This window comes from Aedes aegypti, chromosome 2 (assembly GCF_002204515.2).
Source record: "Aedes aegypti strain LVP_AGWG chromosome 2, AaegL5.0 Primary Assembly, whole genome shotgun sequence".
NCBI lineage: Eukaryota > Metazoa > Arthropoda > Insecta > Diptera > Culicidae > Aedes > Aedes aegypti.
Genome location: NC_035108.1, coordinates 430,858,564 through 430,881,331, shown reverse-complemented (window position 1 = coordinate 430,881,331; position 22,768 = coordinate 430,858,564). Strand labels below are relative to the sequence as shown.

Genomic DNA, 22,768 nt, shown 5'->3' with positions numbered 1-22,768 from the left:
ATGCGTGAACTCTCCGCGAAGGCGTATTTTACGCCCACACATACTAGTGAAAAAACCGTTGGGTGATGGGAAATGGTACCTTGGGAAAAAAGTTTGATATTTGACTTTGCTTATCTATAATGCCTATAATAGGCACTACAAACATGCCTTTTGTCATCATAAATCCGAAATATTTTCAATTCGGCTCGACGACCTGGTAATGATGCACATTTATGATAACTAATTTCAATCAAAATCGGTTGAATCGTTCAAAAGACATGGTCAAATTATTGCTTAAATCACAGTCACAGTACGCAACTGCTCTAACAAATTCACCCTACTGGAGGGTACGAAAATCGACCTCATAAAGTTGCATTTTGTGATTGGAAAACTGTACCCCGCCTTATTACGAAACTGTTGTCACACGAGATGGATATCAATTTGCTTCCGACGGAGGTTCTCCAGGAGATCATGTCGTACCTCGGACTTGAGACATTGAAAAAGGCATCGCTGGTCTGTCACAGGTGGTTCCGGGCTTCCGAAAAGTTCATCCATCGTAAAGGGCAACTTATGATCATCGAGTCCGCTGCTAATCATCTGAACGTGATTCGGAATTTTGTGCGAGATTATCAAACTATATGCATCCTACAAATGAAAGAATGGTCAAACCTGCAAGCGGTGATTACCGAGTGTAGTCAAAGGCTTCCGACGGTACGAAAACTATATCTAGTTGGCTGTCTACAGGATTATCTCTACCGATTTTATAATACCTTTCGGAACTGGGTGGATCAGTGTGAATCATTCCAAGTTTCGTTAGATGATCGATCCACCGAACACTTCATAATCGGTCCAGAGGATTTCAATATGACGTTCACAAATTTGAAAACCCTAATTTGGGCAGAGTGCTTATACGGGCAAGGGCAGAAAACGATGATCCTAAATGCGCCAAATTTGGAAAATGTCTACATTAACGACAGCTTGGATGCATCTGCCGTGCTTCGGTTTCCAATCTGTGATAACATCAAGTTCATCAGGTGTGTGTTCTACACGAAGCACTTTGACGATACATTTGTTGGAAACGTTTCCAACGTTGAAAATGTGATTGTGGATGCAATTTATAGAAACTGTGATATAAGTTACCTAGTCAAGATGCATAAGCTACGATATCTAAGACTGAAACTTGGAAGTGCGTCCAACACCCTTCATGACATAGAAGCGATGCACCAATGCAATTGTCTGAGAATTTTGAGCATCACAGTTCAGGACTCCAGTTCCGAAAAGGGCTCACTAAATCTGGAGAAAGTATTCAAAAATTTCATCAAATTGGAAACACTTGACCTACAAGGGATTGAGCTCAAAGTAAATGATTCGATTCAAGCGAAACAACTGCAATTTCTCAAACTCAGAGATGTCACTTGCTCAAAAAGCGCCGTATCTCTACATCTTCCCCGTCTAAAAGTTCTTACGGTTTCTGTGTCCTTTCTGAGCAAATTGCAGCTCAATGAATGCGATTATTTCGAAGAACTCTACTTGGATTTGCTATCATACAGCCTGAAGCAATCATTTCAAAATACTGTAATCCCTTTCTTTCTGAGCCACAAAAATCTTAAAAAGCTGGCCATATTCAGAAGCATCTATGATGCCAATCGAATAGAAGATGACGCCCTGTACGACTGTAGGGACCTTGGAGTGGAACATATGGAACTGTACCATCTTGACATAAGCATTGACTTTTTCCGAATGATCTCCCAATGGACATCGCTGAAAGTGAGTTTTGTTTCGCGTTGTTTAACATTTACCTCTTGAATTGAAACTTTAATCTATTTTCAGCGTCTTACCATGGTGGCATGTTCGATTAACTGCAAAACTGGGCCAAATAACAATGTTTTCTTGCCCTACGTACAAGAGATTACATTAGACTGCGTCAAATTGAGGGACGCAGCGAAAAAGAAATTTCCTCTGAAGTTTGGAGGAGTTTATAAGCTGCAGTCATCGTCCATTGCATCGTCTTTACTCTACAGTACGAAGCGCCAACAGTTGGACCATGATGGACGATACAATCCTTTTGCTTGCGACGAAATTGATCCGTTACATTAATGATATATTATTATTATTGATAGACAAAGGCAGTATTTATATATTTGAGATTTGTATATGTGAAACTTCGATGTACATAAATGTGTTTCAAAAATCCATGAATTACGTTGTGAATTACTCAATACGTCATTAGGTCCATCTACTTAACTTCATCAAACCAATCTATTTGAAGTTATTTTTCACTTTCATATAAGGAGCTTTTGACTCTTCTGGCACATTAAACGCACATCCACGCCAAAAAATATTTCCAAAGCTATGCAGAACATGAAAGACAATATGTTTAATTGTATACACTCCGAAAAAATCATGTGATTTTACGTCTCTTGGATGCACATCAAAGAAGCGAGCCAAATGACGTGAATTTGTGTCACACTTCAAACACGATGGTGTCTGATTTGGGAAATATCAATCATCGTTTTCATGTTCTTTATCATGTAAAATTACATTTTTCGTTCAATACAACTTTCAGAACACAGTTTTACGTCATTTCATCACTTCAGTCATAATGTGAATTACGTCCGCGGTGATTTTCATTATTTTTAAGAGTGTAGAAAAACACAAATTTGATGGAAAATACCATAAAAAACGTACCTAAAAAGTTATATAAAGTTAATATAATAATTTAATGTTGAGAATTTTTTTATAAATGTTCTATATCGTAGTTTTTTAAGTGTTATACGACAGTCTTATATATGAACTAGAAGGGTATTTGATGACATTGCATTGTTATACACTACCCGTCATAAATACGAACTCACTAAAATAAGTATTGCAACACTCAGCAGAATATTGAATCACCCTGAAAAGTTTAGCATCACCTCAAAACAGGTAAATTCACATTACTATATGTCAAAATCCTTACGACTTGCAAAGAAACGATCTTCAGCAAAGTTGTTCAGGGGATCAAGGACATCCGGAAGGCAAATAGTTTAGTTCACTGTTTTGCCGCTAGGTGGCGCTAATGAGCATTTCAAACTAGTTCAACATTAAGTGAATCAGACCTGAATAACTTGAATATTAAGTGAATCAAACCTGAAACACTTGAATATGAAATGAATTAGACATGAACCACTTTAAAATGAGTAGATAAGCTCCGAAGTACTGAGACGCGAATTAAAATAAACCTTAATAATAGGCTAGGAGAAGTGGATGAACAAGGATGAATCTGTCATTCAAATACTTGTCAAATTCCATAGGCTAGGGGAAGTGGTTCACCTAGCATGAATGAGGGATGAACTTATCGCTGAGAAAAAGTAGATTTTGTATGGAATTTGACAAGTATTTGAATGACAGATTCATCCTTGTTCATCCACTTCTCCTAGCCTATACAAAATCTACTTTTTCTCAGCGATAAGTTCATCCCTCATTCATGCTAGGTGCACCACTTCCCCTAGCCTATTGAGCAACGAGGCAAAACAAACCGGAATAACTGTAGTCTGGGTGTATGACACCTGAGTCAATTGAATATGAAGTAACTCAGACACGATTCACTCGAATATGAAGATGAATTTTGATATCAGATGAATTGATACGGAACTAATTATCTCTGAATTATTTGAATATGAAGTAAACTAGATCTAAAACCTTTGAATATGAATCAACAGATAGATGTGAATCACTTGAATATGAGCTTACCAAAACTGAAACATTTGAAAATGAAGTGAATCAGACCTGAATCATTTGAATATAAAATGAATCAGTACTGCATTCTTCAAAAATGAAGTATCACATGACATGAATCATTTGGATATAAAGCGAATCATATCTGAATAAATTGAACAAGAAGTTAATCGGTCCTGAATTACTTGTATATGAATTGAATATTACCTTAAACACTTGACTATGAAGTGAATCAGACATGAATCACATGAAGTGATTCGCACCTGAAACACTTGAATATGAAGTGAATTGGACATGAGTCTCTTGGATATGGAGCTAATCAAATCTGAAACACTTGAATATAAAGTGTATGAGACCTGAATGCCTTAAATTTACTTCAAAAATTAAACATCAATCACTTGGATATTGAACTAATTAAACCTGAAACACGTACATAAAATGATTCAAGCATGAATCACTTGAAAATGAAGTGAATCAGCCCTAACCTGCTTAAACATGAAGTCATACCAGAAAAGTGGAAAATTCTAGATGAATCAAACCTGAACCACTTGTATATCAAGTAATTCGTACTTGAAATAAATGAATATGAAGTGCTTCAGACCTGCAGCACTTGAATATAAAGCGAATCAAACCTGAATCACTTGAATATGGAGTGAATACGACATGAATTTTTTTACTCCATATTCAAGTCAAACCTGAATTACTTGAATATAGAGTGAATCAAACCCGAAAGACATGAATATAAAGAGAATCATACATGAATCACTTGGATATCAAGTCAATCAAACTTGAACCACTTATATATGAAGAGATTCTGACTTGAATAATTTGAATATGAGTCCTGACTGAGTCACTCGCACATGGAGTAAGTCATACCAGAATCACTAAAATATGAATCAGATATGATACACTTGATTATACAATTGATCAGACCTGAATCACTTCAATTTAAAATGATTACGTCCCTAATCACTTCAACTTCCAAATGCCAAAGACTTTCTGAACAGCATTCTAAAGATTCTATCTTATCTATTCATAATGTTTAGGTACAGTCATCCCTCCAGAGTAAACTGTTTTCTGGTTGCTCTTGACTTTCCGCACAACTTTGCCGAAGACTCAAACTTTCTATCTCATCTGGCTCAAAAGGTAGAATTTGTTTCATATATTTAATTAAATATGCGTACTAGTGCAACCTAGTGGCAAAATTAGGAACCAAACATTTTGCTATTCAGATGTACTTTACTTTTTTTCTAATCTTTACTTTCCGAAGACTCTAACTTTCTATCTATTGTGGATCACAAGCTAGAACTAGTTCAAAATGCTCAGTTTTACATGCTCACTAGCGCCAACTAGCGGTGAAATCTACAACCAAATTGTTTGTCTTCCGGATGTCCTTGACCTTCTGAACAACTTTGCCGAAGACTCGAACTTTCTCTCTTGTGAATCACATGCTAGAACTAGTTTAAAATGCTCAATTTTACATGCTCACTAGCGCCACCTAGCGGCAAAATCGCGAACTAAACTGTTTGCTTTCCGGATGTCCTTGAACCCCTGAGCAACTTTGCCGAAGATCCGAACTTTCTATCTCTTGTGAATCACAAGCTAGAACTAGTTTAAAATGCTCAGCTTTACATGCTCACTAGCGCTACCTAGCGGCAAAATCGCGAACCAAATTATTTGCTTTCCGGATGTCCTTGATCCCCTGAACAACTTTGCTGAAGATCGCTTCTTTGCAAGTCGTAAGGATCTCGAGATACCGTTTTGACTCATATTCCGAACACTTAAGGCCAACAGTGACTTTAAATGCATCTGATTGGCAAAAATTAGCTGATATTTGAGCAAATTTTGATTTCTTCGCAAAGTCTAACTGTTAGTAGTTGAATGTACCGATAATAATGTTGATTTAATTAGATTTAGTATTGTTTTTACGCAAAAGAATGGAACAACATTTTGATTCAAATGTCGAACACTGTGTTAATTATGTTTCATATTCCGAACACCTTGATTCAAATTCCGAACAGCACGAATAAATCGTATTCAAATGAAATAACTTTAAAAATATTATTTATAAATTTCTCTGAGCTTGTTCTACTGGTCTCAAACTAGAGAATTGCAATTGACTGCCATATCCTTGTTATTTGGTGACATATTTCAACGAAACATTTCAACCAAATCGCCATACAAAAATCGAGTGTTCGGAATATGAGTCTGTTCGGAATTTGAGACAAAACGGTATATCAATGTGAATTTACCTGTTTTGAGGTGATGCTAAACTTTTTGGGGGTGATTCAATATTCAGCTGAGTGTTGCAATACTTATTTTAGTGAGTCCGTATTTATGACGGGTAGTGTATGCGGGTTTGATTGTCCAAAACGAATTATTGGTTCTTTGAAAATATATTTTTTTTTTCAAATAGTAGCATTATTGGGGTGTCGCATTACAAAAATTGTCTAATTTTTGACATTATAAAATAACTACTTTTTTTAGGCTTTAGGACATTTCGTCGAATGACATTTGGTCGAATGACGTTTGGTCGAAAGTACATTTGGTTGAAAGGACATTTGGTCGAATTGTTTTAAAACATTTATTTTGGTCGAATGACGTTTAGTTAAAGATGTAGGTTTTTTGTACATTGCCTGAAATTTTTATCTCTAGTGAATTTATTATTCTTTGAAAATTTCAGCATTCTTTGAAAAACTACTAAACAAGTTATTTTATTGCTCAACGATGCGAACATAATGTTTTTATTATTTATTATTCTTCTGAAATGTCATCGTTCTTCGTAATGAATTGCTGATCTTCATCTGATGGAAGCATTCGGAGAGAGTAGTCGGTATCCTTCTTTAAATTCCGTGTCTTGCAGCTCACGGACGTAGGTAAGATTTTTTAATGCGGAAATTAGGAATAAAACGGAAGGAAAAAATTGCTTTAAGGTGAAACATCTCGGAATCCAAAGATGGCCGACTTGTGCCCCTACTCACGTTTTCAAAGGCACAAAACTGGAGAAGTGGGCAAACGTTTCTGATCTTCTTATTTTAAGCTTTCTGCTAGTGCACAAATCCAAAATAAAAAGTTCACTGTAGTTGGATGCTTTCTTCGCGTGATTTGTGCCTTTGAAATTTCAGTGCAATCCTAAAAGTTGATTCCACACTGTGTCACCTTAATGAAATCCTTTATGGCGAAGTGATTGTTAGGTGTCGGTAACTCTACTTATGGCCAATTGGCTTACTGTGACTTCCAGCTCAATGATATTCCTCACGCAAATATATGGCTTTGCTGAATTTTGATCCTGAAGATTCAGGCCTCTGAATTCAGTTTCACTTAACAAGTGTTTACCAAGTAATTGGAATCACTGAATATTTGTGATAGTTGAATCGGCAGTGGCCTGTCAACGCTCTGACCAAGAGACTGTAATTTGACATATTTGTTAAATACTTCGCCACCCTTGGAGATGGTTCAGTAACGTACAATTTTGTTTGACGACAAGACTCCAAACTATTCCAATATTGCTTGTGCTGAGTTGCCGCCCAAGAATTTATCTGCAGCTTCACCCAGCACTTTGAAATTGAAATAGCTAGCTCAGGGCCAATGAAGTCATGCGATGCTCCATCGCGAGCTAGCTCATCAGCCAATTCATTTCCAGCGATGTAAGAATGGCCAGGTACCCATACAAGGTTTACAGAGTTGACTGAATTCAGTTCCTCAATTTGAGTTCGACATGCGATAACAAGCTTCGACCTTGAGTTGGCCGAAGCGAGAGCTTTTATAGCAGCCTGACTATCTGAACAGAAGTAGATATATTACTTTACCCATTACGCGCTGTTGAAGTGCTGATTGCACTCCACACATAAGAGCAAATATTTCCGCCTGAAAAACAGTGCAGTTTATACCAAGTGAGTTAAACTGATTCAGCCTTAACTCACAAGAATATACTCCTGCACCAGCTCTACCTTCAAGAAGAGAGCCTTCAGTGTAACATACTATATTGTTTGATATACTTCTTTCCAAATAGCCAGACGTCCTCTCCCGTGAAGGGAATTGTGTGGTAAATGTCCTGTAAGGAAAGTGACAAGCAATTGTGAGATCACTTGGAGCAAGGACAATTTTGTCCCAATTCACCAAAAGTGGAAACAACGAAGTGCGTGTAGATCTACGATTCACTGGATTTTTCTCCAGTAGATCCAGTACCCATAAACGGTAAGAGCATGAAAGTGCTTCTTGTTTAAGATGTATGTGTAGTGGCACAACGTCGAAAAGGGCCTCGAGAACTGCTGTGGGAGTTGTAGAGAACGCACCAGACATCGCCATCAAGCACATCCTTTGGTGATGGCCCAATTTTGATTGGAATATTCTCACTTCGCCCTTTTGCCACCACACAAGACATCCATATGCCAATATTGGTCGAACAACTGTTGTGAAAATCCATTTGATATATTTGGGTTTGAGGCCCCAAGTTTTACCAAAGGTTCGCCGACATTGACCGAAGGCCATGCAAGCTTTTTTGACTCTGAAATCAATGTGAGGTGTCCATGAAAGTTTGGAATCTAGAATGATTCCGACATACCGCAATTATTCAGTTGCCTCAATAGCGTATCTGCTACGAGATGCCACAAAAGAGGTGACAAGACTCCCCCTTGGGGGCATCCGCAAACACTCAATTTTCGAATCGCTGCTTGACGCAATGTCGAGAAGAGATGTCGGTTTTTGAGCATTCGATGAATCCAATTGGTAATCATTGCAGGTAGCCCATGGTTTCATGCGGCTTTCAATATGGCATCGAAAGACACGTTATCAAAGGCACCCTCAATATCCAAGAAAACACCCAAGCAGGATTGCTTCTGAGCGAATGCTTTCTCGATATCGTATACAACTTTGTGTAAAAGAGTCACAGTGGACTTTCCAGATTGGTAAGCATGGGGATTCACATGATGAGGCATGTTTGCCAAATAAACATCACGGATGTGATGATCGATAATGCGTTCCAGACATTTCAGAAGAAAAGAGGTCAGACTTGTGCGGGCTTCGATCTCTAACTATTAGTTGCCCGGAGCATCACCGTCTAAGAGCTCCTTTGATGCGTTCGCCCTGTATGCCGTCCGATGAGAGAAAGAGGCAGAGTCGTGGCCTACTGTGTGTTGATTGTCGATTGTTGTCACGAATGACATGAGCGTTACACGACAGATGAATGCGAGTTCATCCGTATGGACCAATGCACGAGTTCACTATTTGACGTTTGAGCGGTGCCGAATTCACTTGTTGCTATGGTCACGTAAATAACACGGCACCGCTCAACCGTCAAATAGTGAACTCGTGCATCGCTCCATAGCATGTGCTGAGGGGTGATACTACAAACACGCTAAAGGTAGGTTGCTCATTGTGCAACATACACCACACAAGACTGATTGGTCTAAAACTCTTCGCTTCTTCATACGACGCACGTCCTCCTTTCGGGATAAACTTTACAGTAATATCACGCCAGGATCTGGGAATGTACCCGGTAGCAAAACTGCTTACAAGTAGATTTTTCAGAACAAACTCAAATCCCTTTTGGAGTAGAACAAGATAAATCCCATCCGCTCCTGGAGATTTGAAAGGAGCAAAACTTATAAGTGCCCATTGAATCGGTTCAGTAGTTACGATACTGCGAGCCGAGGCCAGAGACTCGTAACTACATGAAAAGACATTGGTTCATCCGTAGATGCTATGTCCACACATCCGGGGAAGTGTGTATTGAATAAACATTCTAAAACTTCTTCATCGGAAGAAGTAAAGTCACCATTAGGTAAGCGAATTTCGTTCACTTGGAAATCCTTAGATTTTGCTATGATTTTGTTCAGTCGACTGACTTCACTCAAACTGGAAACATTTGTACAAAAGTTTTTCCAGCCGGATCGTTCAGCAGATCGAAGAGCCTTCTTGTAAGCCTTGCGAGCCGACTTGAACGACTCTGATCCAGCTGAACGGCGTCTGTTCCAACTCCGTCTGTTCTACATTGTTTCCTGAGTCTAGTCAGATCGGAATTCCACCATGAGGTCCCTCTTGTAGTCTTTACAGACCGCAGAGGACATGCTTCTTCAAAAGCTTCCATAATGTAGGATGTTGTAGTATCAACGGCATCATCCAGATCACTTTGATTTTCAATGGACGGAGAATATCCATGAAATTTGGTCGCAACCAATTCAATATAGAGTTCCCAGTTTGTTGACCGGGGATTCCTAAAACGCAAAGTCTGCGCAGTTACATTTGAATGTTCAAAGAAGATGTAGCGATGATCAGATAATGATTCCTCATCTGATACATGCCAATTCGTCAACTCGTGACTGATTCTATTCGAGCAGAGCGTTATGTCTAACACTTCTTCTCTATTAGAAACCATGAAGGTTGGGCGATTGCCTATTTTAAGTAATCCAAGGTCTGTAATACTTAAGTATTCCATCAGACTGGAGCCTCTCAAGTTGATATCTGAGCTGCCCCAGATGATGTGCTGAGCATTGGCATCACTGCCCACAATCAGCGAAAGGCCTTTTGTTACGCAGTGTACGACAACTCGTTTGAAGTCATCCTTTGGGGATTGTTCATCATGTGGTAAATATACCAAACAATAGACGTATTTCCTGTTGAGGTCACCAACAGAAACATCGATTGTGACAGCACATACATTCATAATAGTTAACTCAGAAATGAGTGTAGCAATGATTGCTTTATTAACGAGCACGCATGCGCGGGGCATGGAGCGCGAGTTTGCCATTTCAAGTTTGCTGAAAGTAGCAAAAACTGGGTCCACAAGGTTACCTAGATAGAAGTTCCCTCTACGAAAGTAGGGTTCTTGAACTAGCGCCACTTGGGCTGCACCATTTTGCATGAGTCTGCAAAGATTGACCGTTGCTGTTCTTTTATGCTGAAGATTGATCTGAGCTAACCTAACCGTAGCCACTACCCAAACTAGGCAGGATTAAGCTTTTTGCAATCTCAGCACGAAAAAGACCAGCAACGAAAAAACCAGATCGGTATCTATTTAAAATCGCCAAAGGCAAAAGAGCACAGAATACACTGTGTAAAACGCATAATGCGAATCCATATAGGTGATAATTTTAATTAAATGTCAACATATTCATAATTTCACCCTTATTAAGCCTCAGGATAGAGACTGAAGAAGGGCAGCCGATTATCTTGGAGAAACACAAGGTCACCTGCACCATTGCTCCGGGTAGCACAGGAAGGACTCAATACTGTGGAGGGCGCCCTAGTACCCCACAGGCTCCGTTTGCGGTTAGGTTTTATTTAGACCCCCCCCCCCCCCCTAACCATTCATTCCTAGGCACGGTACGCATCACACCATAAATTAGGGGTCACCTGTGAGGTGGGCTTTTACCACCGGAACAGGCAGTCCGTAGTGTTAATTCTTAGCCAGTTGAAACAACCGTTACCGACACTACGCGGCTATCTAGGCTGCTCGGGAAAAGGAGGTTAATATTGATGATTAACTCCTGACGTGCCCAAGCAGCCGGTAAAATAAAAATTATCAATTCGAGGAGCAGCATTGTTGGTAATTGATAACGCCATATTAAATTCAGCCAATGAAAAGGACTGCAAAGATCCGGAAAGTAATTGAAAGGATTTGTCTTGAAATTTATTTATTTTAAATTTGTACAAAATCAGAACATATTTTTGAAGAAAAATCATCTATCCATTTTTCTGAATATTCCGAAACAGTGGAAAGAGACGATTTATAATTCCTTCCATTACGAGCTACAGACCATAACTTCGATAATGAAGACTCTCTGTCAAGATTTTCAACAATTTTATCCAATATTTTCACTTCTTGAATTTGGTAATTCTTGTAAACTGTGCTTTAGCTTCACAATATAATAAATGATGATTTCTGGAGCCGGACCTGCGAAATAATTTGAAGCATTCGATTTTCCTGCTCTGCGAATTCCGTAAACAGTTATTCAATAGCTTTAGAAAAGTATTATAATTTTCAATTGGTGATTCAAAATTAACTACATTTACCAATGAAATAGGTATAAGATCAGAAAATTTGGTCCAATAGACATAGAGATCAGGAGCACATGGTTCATGTAATATATTATTGTATTTAGGTGTTTGAATTTCAATTAAAATAGGCAAATGATCACTACCGTTTGGATCATCAATAATTTTCCAAGAAGATTGCATTGATAAATTATTTGAACAAAGGGATAAATCAACACAAGATTAATTATTGACAGGCACATCAACCCTGGTAATCGATCCATCATTAAGAATATTAACATTAAAATTATCAAATAAATCCATAATTTTGGAACCACTACCATCCGTTTTTTACTACCGTAGGCAAAAATGTGTACGTTGAAATCGCCTAATATATAAAATGAAGAAAGAATTTCATTCAAAATACATTATATTTGAGGCAAAGGAAAACTTGCATTTAGAGGAATATAAAAACAAGCAAAATGTTTTTTTTTTTCTAATAGATACAGGAATATTTTTGTGATGTGCAGATGCCTTAAGGGAAGAAAAATTCATAACAAAAGAAATTGATGGTTGAGGTTCATCAGAAATATTATTTTGTTTGTTCAAAGAAATATTAGCAGTTCTTCTCATTTTATTAGGAGATTTGTTAAACAAAACTATTGAAATTATCATATGATTCAACTCCATCATCATTAGGTAAAATTTCAAAAACATTAGGGGAAGAAATGTGATAACAGAAAATTCCATTAGGCGGCATCCACAAATTACGTAACGCTCTAGGGGGAGGGGGGGAGTAGGCTCAAGCGTTACGGCTCATACAGAAATTTTAAAATTTTCATACAAAAAGCGTTACGGAGGGGGGGGAGGGGGTCAAAAATTTCCAATTTTAGCGTTACGTAATAAATGGACGCTGCCTTACTTCAGAATATGATAAATGGTTCTTTTTTTTATTTAATTTGGATTGATGATCAGTCTAAACAGCACAATCTTTCAAAGATTTGTGCTTCTGTTTACAATAAATACAAAGGTCAAAATTTTTATTACATTCAGACGAAGAATGCGGTTCACCACACTTCGAACATGTTTGTTTATTGGAGCAAAAACTGGAAGTGTGTCTAAAAAGGAGACATTTGTCACAATGCATAAGCTTTGGATAGTAAATTTCACATTATCAATAATTACGAAGTCTGGCAGGACTGAACCAGAGAACATAACTTTGATGCAATTCGAATGCATATATTTGGAATCATTTCTAACAAAATATTGCTTTGGCAATCGAACACAATCCAGAACTCCAACAGGAGAATGGGATTTTTTCTTAAAAAATCCTGAACCATGGTCCTTACATCTTCGCTATCCACAAATTCATCATAAATAATTCCATTTATTTCGCATGCGTCACAAGAAGCATAAACGCGATAGGAATTAGAAAACATGTTGGATTCCACAAGAGAATTGGCATCATCTCTTGATTCAAAAATTACTTCAAATTTATCGAGAGATTTTTTTTTTAATTTCTTTTACCGATTTGTACTTTTTATAAATTTCAGATGAAATCAATACAACGTTAATCGGATTTTCTTTCTTGCGAAAATATACTACAAATTGACCGGGTAAACTGGAAGGATAAACCTCACATGAAAAGGTTTATTCAAAGAAGAGGTTTCAATTGAAAACCATCTTTTGACCCTCCTTCACTCTCGTCAGTTTCCATATCAGTAACGATGTAAAATATGTAAATTTAATCCTGAGCAGCTGGAAAAAGCTGATCAAGATCATATTCTGTTGTTCTAAAATAATTACTGACGATCATGATCAACTATTGGTTTGTTAGAGATAAGAGATAAAAGATCAAAACTAATATAAAAAAAATAATATGGTAAAGTATTAAACAATATCTTATTAGGATATTATAAGATCAAAACAATATGTAGCATATTTATTGATTGACCAACAAATCAATATCAATATCTGACAGATTGCGAAGAACAAAAATAATCAAAATGCCGGCAATCATGATCGAAGCCTAGACCTTCAGATTTGTATACAGAGGTGCTCATACCTATCAGATGGAAGACCAAGGAAATAAGAGCGTAATTTTCTAAGACTACTTTTTGCTCCAAGAGATTGTCCTAGCGTCACACTGTTCAGTTCCACCATTTTGTTGTTGAATGTGTTTTGTTTCATGTGAAAGAACTAATTTTAATCTTGTTTACTTATTTTCAGATATTGAGCTATTGCGCTGAGATTAATAAAATTTTCAAACATCCTTTCAATATCAAATTGAGATATGCGATCATAATTTGTTCGTTTAGAGATGTGATTTTGATTTTTTCGTCTGCCCAGGATTGAGGAATTAATAGAAATAAGTAAAGTGAAGAAATAAAATAAAAAATACTTCTGCTTATTGAACATCCAACAAACGAAACTCCAAAATGAACTTTAATCACCAAACTTCAACGATGAACTAGAATAAAGGACGAAGCACTTTACTGCTTGAGAAAAAAAACCACAACTCTTGAAGAAATAGTCCCAGCAAATCCACTGAATCGCAAACCAAAAACTCTGAAGTAAATTACTTATAATTTATATCTGAAATGGGTAATGCAGCCCACAGACGCTCAGACGGTTTGACCAACATTGACTCCGCCCCCTAGGTTGGTGCTCATTTTGGTGCTATGTTTGACCGTGTGTGATGCTGCCTGACGAACCAATTTGACAGTTTGTGAAACATGTTTGACGGTTGACGAATCGGTCGACCAAAATCAAACGAGTTTGATTTCACTCAAACCGCTGGTGGGCGGAGCCATGTGTTTGACGAACTAATCGTACCGTGTCTGTAGGGATATTGCATCAACAAGCTGTCAAATTTCAGTTTGTTTATGCGCTGCTGGCCATAAGCTAGAAAATTTTCGATATTGTTCACGGTCGCGATCAAGGGTGGAGAGCGGCTGTCAAATGGGAGTAAAATTGAAAAGCCGCCAACCTAAGTCCAGAACCAATTTTAAGGCTTAACGCGGAAAAGTAAAAATTATTATTCGCAAAATTACAGGTACTCAATGCGCACTTTTTTCCTTATTTATATTAATATATTTGATTCCTTCAGAAATATATCTAGAAATTACTACAGGAATTCGTCCAAGCATTTCTTAGAAAATTTAGAAAATTTATTTTTCTCTAAGGAATCTTTTAGAAACTGCACGATCCTGATGCTATCAGGAATGTCTCTTGTAACTATTACAAGTTTTTCTTAAGACATTTCTTAAAAGTTCTCCAGAGATCCTGAAAATATTTGCTCAGAAAGTCCTCCAGGAATCTCTACACAATTTTCTCCAGATATTCCTCAAAAAATCATTCAGGGATTTTTCCAGAACATTTCCCAGCGATTTTCAAATATTCGTCTGGACAAACTTCCAGAAATTCCTTGATGGATTTTCCAAGAAACCCTAAAATTTTTCAAGGTATAAGTTCAGATATATCTTTAGAAATTCTTTTTATAGATTCCTATATTCAGAAAATCTTTAAGGCATTCCTCGAGATATTTGTCAAGATTACTCCGTAATTCCTCCAGCCATTTTTTGAGAAATTACTCTAGATGTTTCTCCAAGTATTCCTTCACATATCTTTCCAACGATTCAATTTTATAATTGCAGAATTTCTCCCAGTTATTCCTCTAGAGATTCCTCAAAACGTAAGGTTTCCTCCATAGATTAATCCATAAATTTCTACAGGATTTCCATCAAAAAATTCTCGTGGGATTTTTTCAGAAAGCCTATAAGAAAAAAAACAGAAATCATTCCAGGGCTTCCTTCAAACGTGTCTCCAGGGGTTCTTCTATTAATTCCGGCAGGATTTCCTCCAGTGATTACTTCGGAATTTTATACAAGGATTAAGAAATATCTCCAGAAAATCTTCCAGGGATGTTTCAGAAATTCCACTTTTTTCCAAAAACTACTCCAAGGATTTTTCCCTTTACTTTTACTTAGAGGGGTTACTTTATAAATCGCTTAAGAAAAGTTTCAAAAATTCCTGTAGATATTCTTTCGGAAATAACGCCACGATTTCATTTAGAAATTTCTTCAGTTATCCTTTCAGAATAATTTCCAAGGTTCTCCTAAAACTTCCTGCGGAATTTCATTCAGGAATTCCTCCAGGGATACCGGGGTTTCTCAGGAAATTCCTTCAGAGATGGTACCACAAACTACTTCAGAAATTTGTACAATTTTCCCATAGCGTTTTTTTAGGAAATCCTAGAGGATTTCCTCTAAGAATTGCTCTAGGGATTTTTTCAGCTATTCCTCCTCGAATTATTATTGGGATCCCTTCAGGGTGTCTCCGTTTGGAATTTTCATCATGAAAACCGCAAGGGATTCATCTAGAAAATCTTTCAGAAAATCCTCCAGGAATATTTTCAGGGATTTCGTATGGTGTTATTGAAGAAATTCCTTCAGAGAAGTATCTCAACGGATTGCACAAAGAATATCTTCAAGTAATTCTTGAATCTTACAGAAATTCTTTCGGAAAGGTTTTTAGGATAAATTCCTGATGGAATCTTTGGAGGACTTCCGGAAGAAATACCTAGAGAAATTCGTGAAGAAATGCTTAAATAAATTATTTTGAGTAAATTAAAAAAAAATGCGAAGTAGTTCATAGATTTTTGGATGATTTATTGAAGGAATTTTGTGGGAAAGTTCTGGAAGGATTCCTGAAGGAACTCTTTGAAGTATCACAGTAAGAATCCATGGAGGAATTCCTGAAAGACTCTGAACCCCCTTGATGAATTTCCGGAGTAATTCCTGACGGTGGAAAAAATCGTTGAAAGAAATCCAAGAGGGAATTCTGAATGTACCTCAAGAACAATTCCATGGAGACTATCTGGAATAATTTCGGAGTAATCGCTGGAAAAAAGTCTGTAGGAATACCCGGTGAAAATCATGAAGTAACTTTTGGCTATTTTAGAGGAAGAAATCATGAAAAAATTCCTGCGTGATTCCATGGGGACATATCTGGAGAAATTTCTAAAGCAACCGAATGAACAATTTCGCTGAAAAGTAGCTCCTAAAATGTTACTAGTTAGTTACCGTCATTTCTAGAGGAAAGATTGTAAACTTTCAGAAGTAATTTCTGGAGGAATAAATAGAGCAGTTTCCGAAGTACCTTTTGGAAATACTTTTTTTTTGTAAAAACTCTTGCAGTAACACATACAGAAATTCCTGAAGCAAATCATAGAGAAGTTCAAGGAAAATAAGCTGAAAGAATTATTTATAAATATTCTAGAGATATTATATGATGAATTTCTAGAGGAACTTCTAAAAAAAATCTTTGAGGCAATTCTGTTAATAATTCTGGTGTACTTTAGAAGAATGGTAGAGCAATCTATGTAAAACTTTTTAAAAGAATCCTGTACATAAATTTCTGAAAAAAAACTTAGAAGAATTCCTGGAAGAATTTCTAGTGAATTCCCTGTAGATTTTTTAGAGAAATTCTTAAGTAAATGACAGGAAGAATTTCTAGATACATCCCCAGAGGAATTTTGGAACGAATTCGTGGAGGAGTTTCTGGAGGAATATGTTAAGAAATTTGATGGAGAGTTCTTTAAAAAAATCAGAAGGAGGCTCTGTATTAAATTATGAAGAAGCTCTATAGTCAATTTAAAAAAAATGTCTGGATTAATATCAAATGTTCAATTCATGAGGAGTTGCTCTAGTAGTTTCTGAAGTAATCTCTGAAAGAATCTCTGGAGAATTTTCTGAACTGGAATTTTTTGCCTGAAATCTCATTGAAATTTATGAAGGAATTTCTTGGAGTTACTTCTTCTGGAATTCCTGGGGTAATTTCCTCATATAGCAATCCCAAGTGGATTTACTGGATGAATCGCTGAAGGAATTCCTGGAGGATTTTCCGGACGAAATTTTTGTGCATTTGTTGAAAGATTTTCCAAAGGAGGAATAACTATAGTGATTTGGTGGGGAATTTTTGTAGAAATTTCCGGATTAATTTCTGATGTAAAAATCTGGAGAATTCCCTGGTTAAATTTATTAAGAAATCCCTGTGGAAAATTTTGAGAAAACTTTCAATTCTATTCCTTGCAAGATATTCTGTGGGAATCCCTTCCTCTCTACTGGAAACTTAAATATATGTTGTCATTGGACAAATACCAATGGCTGAAATTCCGCACTTATAACATTTGTAATTTGTTTATCTTGAATCTTCATAAATTACTTATCGATTTTTGTTTCGTCCGATTGATATCGTAAATAATTTATACCTATTTAGCATTCCCGGCAACAAAAATCAACGTTCGAAAATATTCTCCATCCCGGACACATTAATGTTGATGCAACAAGATTTTACATTCCGTCAAACGGTCATACCAACATAAATTGGTTTCACTAACTTGGGGGGCGGAGCCAATGTTGGTCAAACCGTCTGAACGTCTGTGGGCTGTATAAAGGAATATGGCAAGCAGAGAAAAACAGTTTTGCCTGATCAAGGCCTACTTAGCGAGTATGGATTAGATCACTAAAAAGTTCGATAAATCATATTTTAAACTTTTTATAAACATCAATGAAACCAGTCTTTTATAAAATTTTAACGACCTGTAGCATTTCTAAAAACAGCATTTAATTCAGCTACCCCAAATCTGATGGAGACACATAATTCCGTCCTTGAGACACACAAAAATGCTGTTTTGTTACGCTGTGTTTTCCAAGATATTAAATGAACCCATTACTCAACATTGTTGTCAACAACATATTGAACCAAGAAGCGTTCAGAATTCTACTTTTCTCATTGTGAAAGAATTAGGGGAGTACCTACATGTCCGTCATAGTTTAATTTTCCATGGAAAAAGGTACATATATTGTGTGTAATGATCGTTTTGCATGAAATTTGTGAATGAACTTTTGTGGCCGCTTGCCCTCCCCTGGTAGAAATCCTGGCTACGTCCATGTCTGACCAATTTATTGGAACCCCTCTCATCGTGATTGCAACTCTCTATCTCTTTAAATAAAGAAGCTATCGGTCATTTTTGGTTTCATACGGCTATGTATATTGTTTTGGTTCATTTTTTATGCATATCTATCCACCATGCTGCGTAGACCAAGTGCAGCAGCAAAACAAGCATCGGTCTTATCCACCGGTGTACTAAATTCACTCGGTCTGAGAATTGTGACACTTGAGCGGGGCACGCTTCTGTATGCTCCCCACGTGTTTCGGACCCGCTCAAGTGTCACAATTCTTGAACCGAGTGAATTTAGTACACCGGTGGATAAGACCATACAGAATGAATCACTTCGGACTATGCATGAACTCTCCGCGAAGGCGTATTTTACGCCCACACATACTAGTGAAAAAACCGTTGGGTGATGGGAAATGGTACCTTGTGAAAAAGTATGATATTTGACTTTGCTTATCTCTAATGCCTAAAAAACACGCGTTTTGTCACGGTATAAATGAGAAATTTTCGACTCGGCTGGACAACCTGAGGATGATGCACATTTACTATGACTAATTTCAATCAAAACCGATTGAATTGTTTAAATGAAATGGCCAAATTATTACTTAAATCACAGTCACAGTACGGAACTGCTCTAACAAAGTCACCCTACTGGAGGGTACGAGAATCGACCTCATAAAGTTGCATTTTGTGATTGGAAAACTGTACCCCGCCTTCGTACGAAACTGTTGTCACACAAGATGGATATCAATTTGCTTCCGACGGAGGTTCTCCAGAAGATCATGTCGTACCTCGGACTTGAGACATTGAAAAAGGCATCGCTGGTCTGTCACAGGTGGTTCCAGGCTTCCGAAAAGTTCATCCATCGTAAAGGGCAACTTATGATCATCGAGTCCACTGTAAATCATCTGAACGTGATTCGGAATTTTATGCGAGATTATCAAACTAGGGCAAATGTACCATTAGTGGTGCACCTAAGGGAAAACTGCTAAAACATGGTGATAAAATCATGAATTATATGATTTTAGCGTATCAATCGCTAGATCTCAAATCCTTCTATCATTCAAATGTATAAAAATCACGATTCATTTGAAATTTCCCTGCAAAAAGCCTTGCACCAACAATAGGAACACTGTTCCTTTAGTGGAGGTATGTTTTAAGAATGGTTCCTTTAGTGGCGCAAACCATTGATTTCTTATGGGACCCTCCACTATAGGTACTGATGCACCACTATAGGTGCAAAGGAGCAAAAAATTTAAGCAAAATAATTGTTTAAAATAGGTTTATGGTTAAATTTCATGAATATTTTTCGATAACTTGTATCATTTTCACATCGTACATCATAGAAAAATATCACATAGCCATAAAAAAGTGCGAAACATGTCAAAACACACTACCTCCACTATTGGAGCTACCTCCACTAAGGGAGCGTTTGCCCTATATGCATCCTGGAAATGAAAGAATGGTCAAACCTGCAAGCGGTGATTACCGAGTGTAGTCAAAGGCTTCCGACGGTACGAAAACTATATCTAGTTGGCTGGCTACAGGATTATCTCTACCGATTTTGTAATATCTTTCGGAACTGGGTGGAACAGTGTGAATCATTCCATATTTCGTTGGATGATCGATCCATCGAACACTTCATAATCGGTCCAGAGGATTTCAATATGACGTTTACAAATTTGAAAACCCTAATTTGGACAGAGCGCTTAGACGGGCAAGGGCAGAAAACGATGATCCTAAATGCACCAAATTTGGAAAATGTCCACATTAACGACAGCTTCGATGCATCTGCCGTGCTTCGGTTTCCAATCTGTGATAACATCAAGTTCATCAGGTGTATGTTCTACACGAAGCACTTTGACGATACATTTGTTGGAAACGTTTCCAACGTTGAAAATGTGATTGTGGATGCAATTTACAGAAACTGTAATATAAGTTACCTAGTCAACATGCATAAGCTGCGATATCTAAGACTGAAACTTGGAAGTGCATCCCAAACCCTTCATGACATAGAAGCGATGCACCAATGCAATTGTCTGAGAACTCTGAGCATCACAGTTGACCACTCACTGTTGTGGAGTCCTTTCGAAAAGGGCTCACTAAATCTGGAGAAAGTATTCAAAAATTTCATCAAATTGGAAACACTTGACCTACAAGGGATTGAGCTCAAAGTAAATGGTCCGATCCAAGCGAAACAACTGCAATTTCTCAAACTCAGAGATGTCACTTGCTCAAAAAGCGCCATATCTTTACATCTTCCCCGTCTAAAAGTCCTTACGGTTTCTGTGTCCTTTCTGAGCACATTGCAGCTCAAAGAATGCGATTATATCCAAGAACTCTACTTAGATTTGCTATCATTCAGCCTGAAGCAATCATTCCAAAATACTGTAATCCCTTTCTTTCTGAGCCACAAAAATCTTAAAAAGCTGGTCATATTCAGAAGCATGTATGATGCCAATCGTATAGAAGATGACGCCCTGTACGACTGTAGGGACCTTGGAGTGGAACATATGGAACTGTACCATCTTGACATCAGCATCGATTTTTTCCGAATGATCTCACAATGGACATCGCTGAAAGTGAGTTTTGTTTCGCGTTGTTTAACATTAACCTCTTGAATTGAAACTTTAATCTATTTTCAGCGTCTTACCATGGTGCAATGTTCGATTAACTGCAAAACTGGGCCAAATAACAATGTTTTCTTGCCCTACGTACAGGAGATTACATTAGATTACGTCGAATTGAGGAAAGCAGCGAAAAAGAAATTTCCTCTGACGTTTGGAGGAGTTTATAAGCTGCAGTCATCGTCCATTGCATCGTCTTTACTCTACAGTACGAAGCGCCAAAAGTTGGACCATGATGGACGATACAATCCTTTTGCTTGCGACAAAATTGATCCGTTACATTAATGATATATTATTATTATTATTATTATTGATAGACGAATGCTGTATTTACATATTTGAGATTTATATATGTGAAACTTCGATGTACATAAATGTGTTTCAAAAACCCATGAATTACGTTGTGAATTACTCAATACGTCATTAGGTCCAATTACATCATCAAACCAATAGATTACCTGCTTTGATCATGTCCACAGTTGATAAGCAGAGGTTTTCTCATTTCATTTTGTATGGGGAAAGGCATCTAACAGCGAATATCTCGTAAATGAAAGCTTCAATCTCAAAAATATTTGGTAGATGTGAAAGCCATAATCGTTGCGCACAACCGGTACCAAATATTTTTTCGAAAATATTTTCCAAATTTGAGAAATATTTCGTTAGATGCATTTCGCCATACAAATATTTGCAAAGGCACAAATCTCGCGAAAATATCATCCAACAAAAGCGCACTTTTTATTTTGGCTTTGTGCACTAGCAGAATGCTTAAAATAAGAAGATCAGAAACGTTTGTCAACCATTTCTCTAGTTTAGTGCCTTGGAAAACGTGAGTAAGGGCCCAAGTCGGCCATTGTGGTGGCCATTTTTAGTGATTGTAGTGAGTCATCGGAAATTTCCATACCAATTAGGCTGAAACGTCGCTAATAAAAACTGTTCCACCTAAAATTTGGCCATACAAAATGAATGATTACTCTAACGGGCGTTCAGTAAAAAATGATACTTTTCAGTATTTATAGTATAGAGCGTAATATTTTTTCCTTCAAGAGAATTGCTTTTTGGACCACCAAAAAATGAGTGGAATGTTTCTTTTCGTTCGGATGCTGTCAGTTCAATCGAAAATGGCGTCGAAACAGCAAGTACTACTCGAGCGTGTTGTACGGGTTTACCAAAGATGCTTTCTGGTTTTAACATACGTGTCGAAAGAATGGAGCCCGACCAGGCAAGCACTGCCGTCCCATTGAGGATTTTTGCGGCTATAGCTACCTTTTCAGTTGAGTTTTTAACTTTTCGTTAAACTCCATCCATAAATTCATGCACAATTCCATATTGTTTAACTTTCAAGAATTTTTCCAAGAATATCTTAAAATTAGACGGTGTTTCCATTATTTTGACTTATTATTTTGGATTTATGTTTAGCAATTGCCTATTTTTTTTTTCGATCGCTTGAATATATGGATATTTGGATTATCCATTGGATAATTTGGTGGACTGATACTTCCCAACTTTGCCA

General features: G+C 37.2%; 1 protein-coding gene across 2 annotated transcripts; it reads left to right on the top strand.

Moving 5' to 3' along the window:
* The first annotated feature begins 238 nt into the window (after positions 1-238).
* On the top strand, positions 239-21,657 carry LOC110677081. 2 transcript variants are annotated; one of them, XM_021847732.1, is made up of 3 exons: positions 305-1,270; positions 20,738-21,213; positions 21,277-21,657. In XM_021847732.1, exons 1-3 carry the CDS (start codon positions 409-411, stop codon positions 21,541-21,543), a joined length of 1,605 nt encoding a protein of 534 aa, XP_021703424.1. In that variant the 5' UTR covers positions 305-408; the 3' UTR covers positions 21,544-21,657. The 2 variants fall into 2 exon arrangements, with proteins under 2 accessions (XP_021703423.1, XP_021703424.1); XM_021847731.1 differs by lacking the exons at positions 20,738-21,213; positions 21,277-21,657 and adding an exon at positions 1,810-2,181 and having other exon boundaries at positions 239-1,746.
* The last annotated feature ends 1,111 nt before the right edge of the window (positions 21,658-22,768 follow it).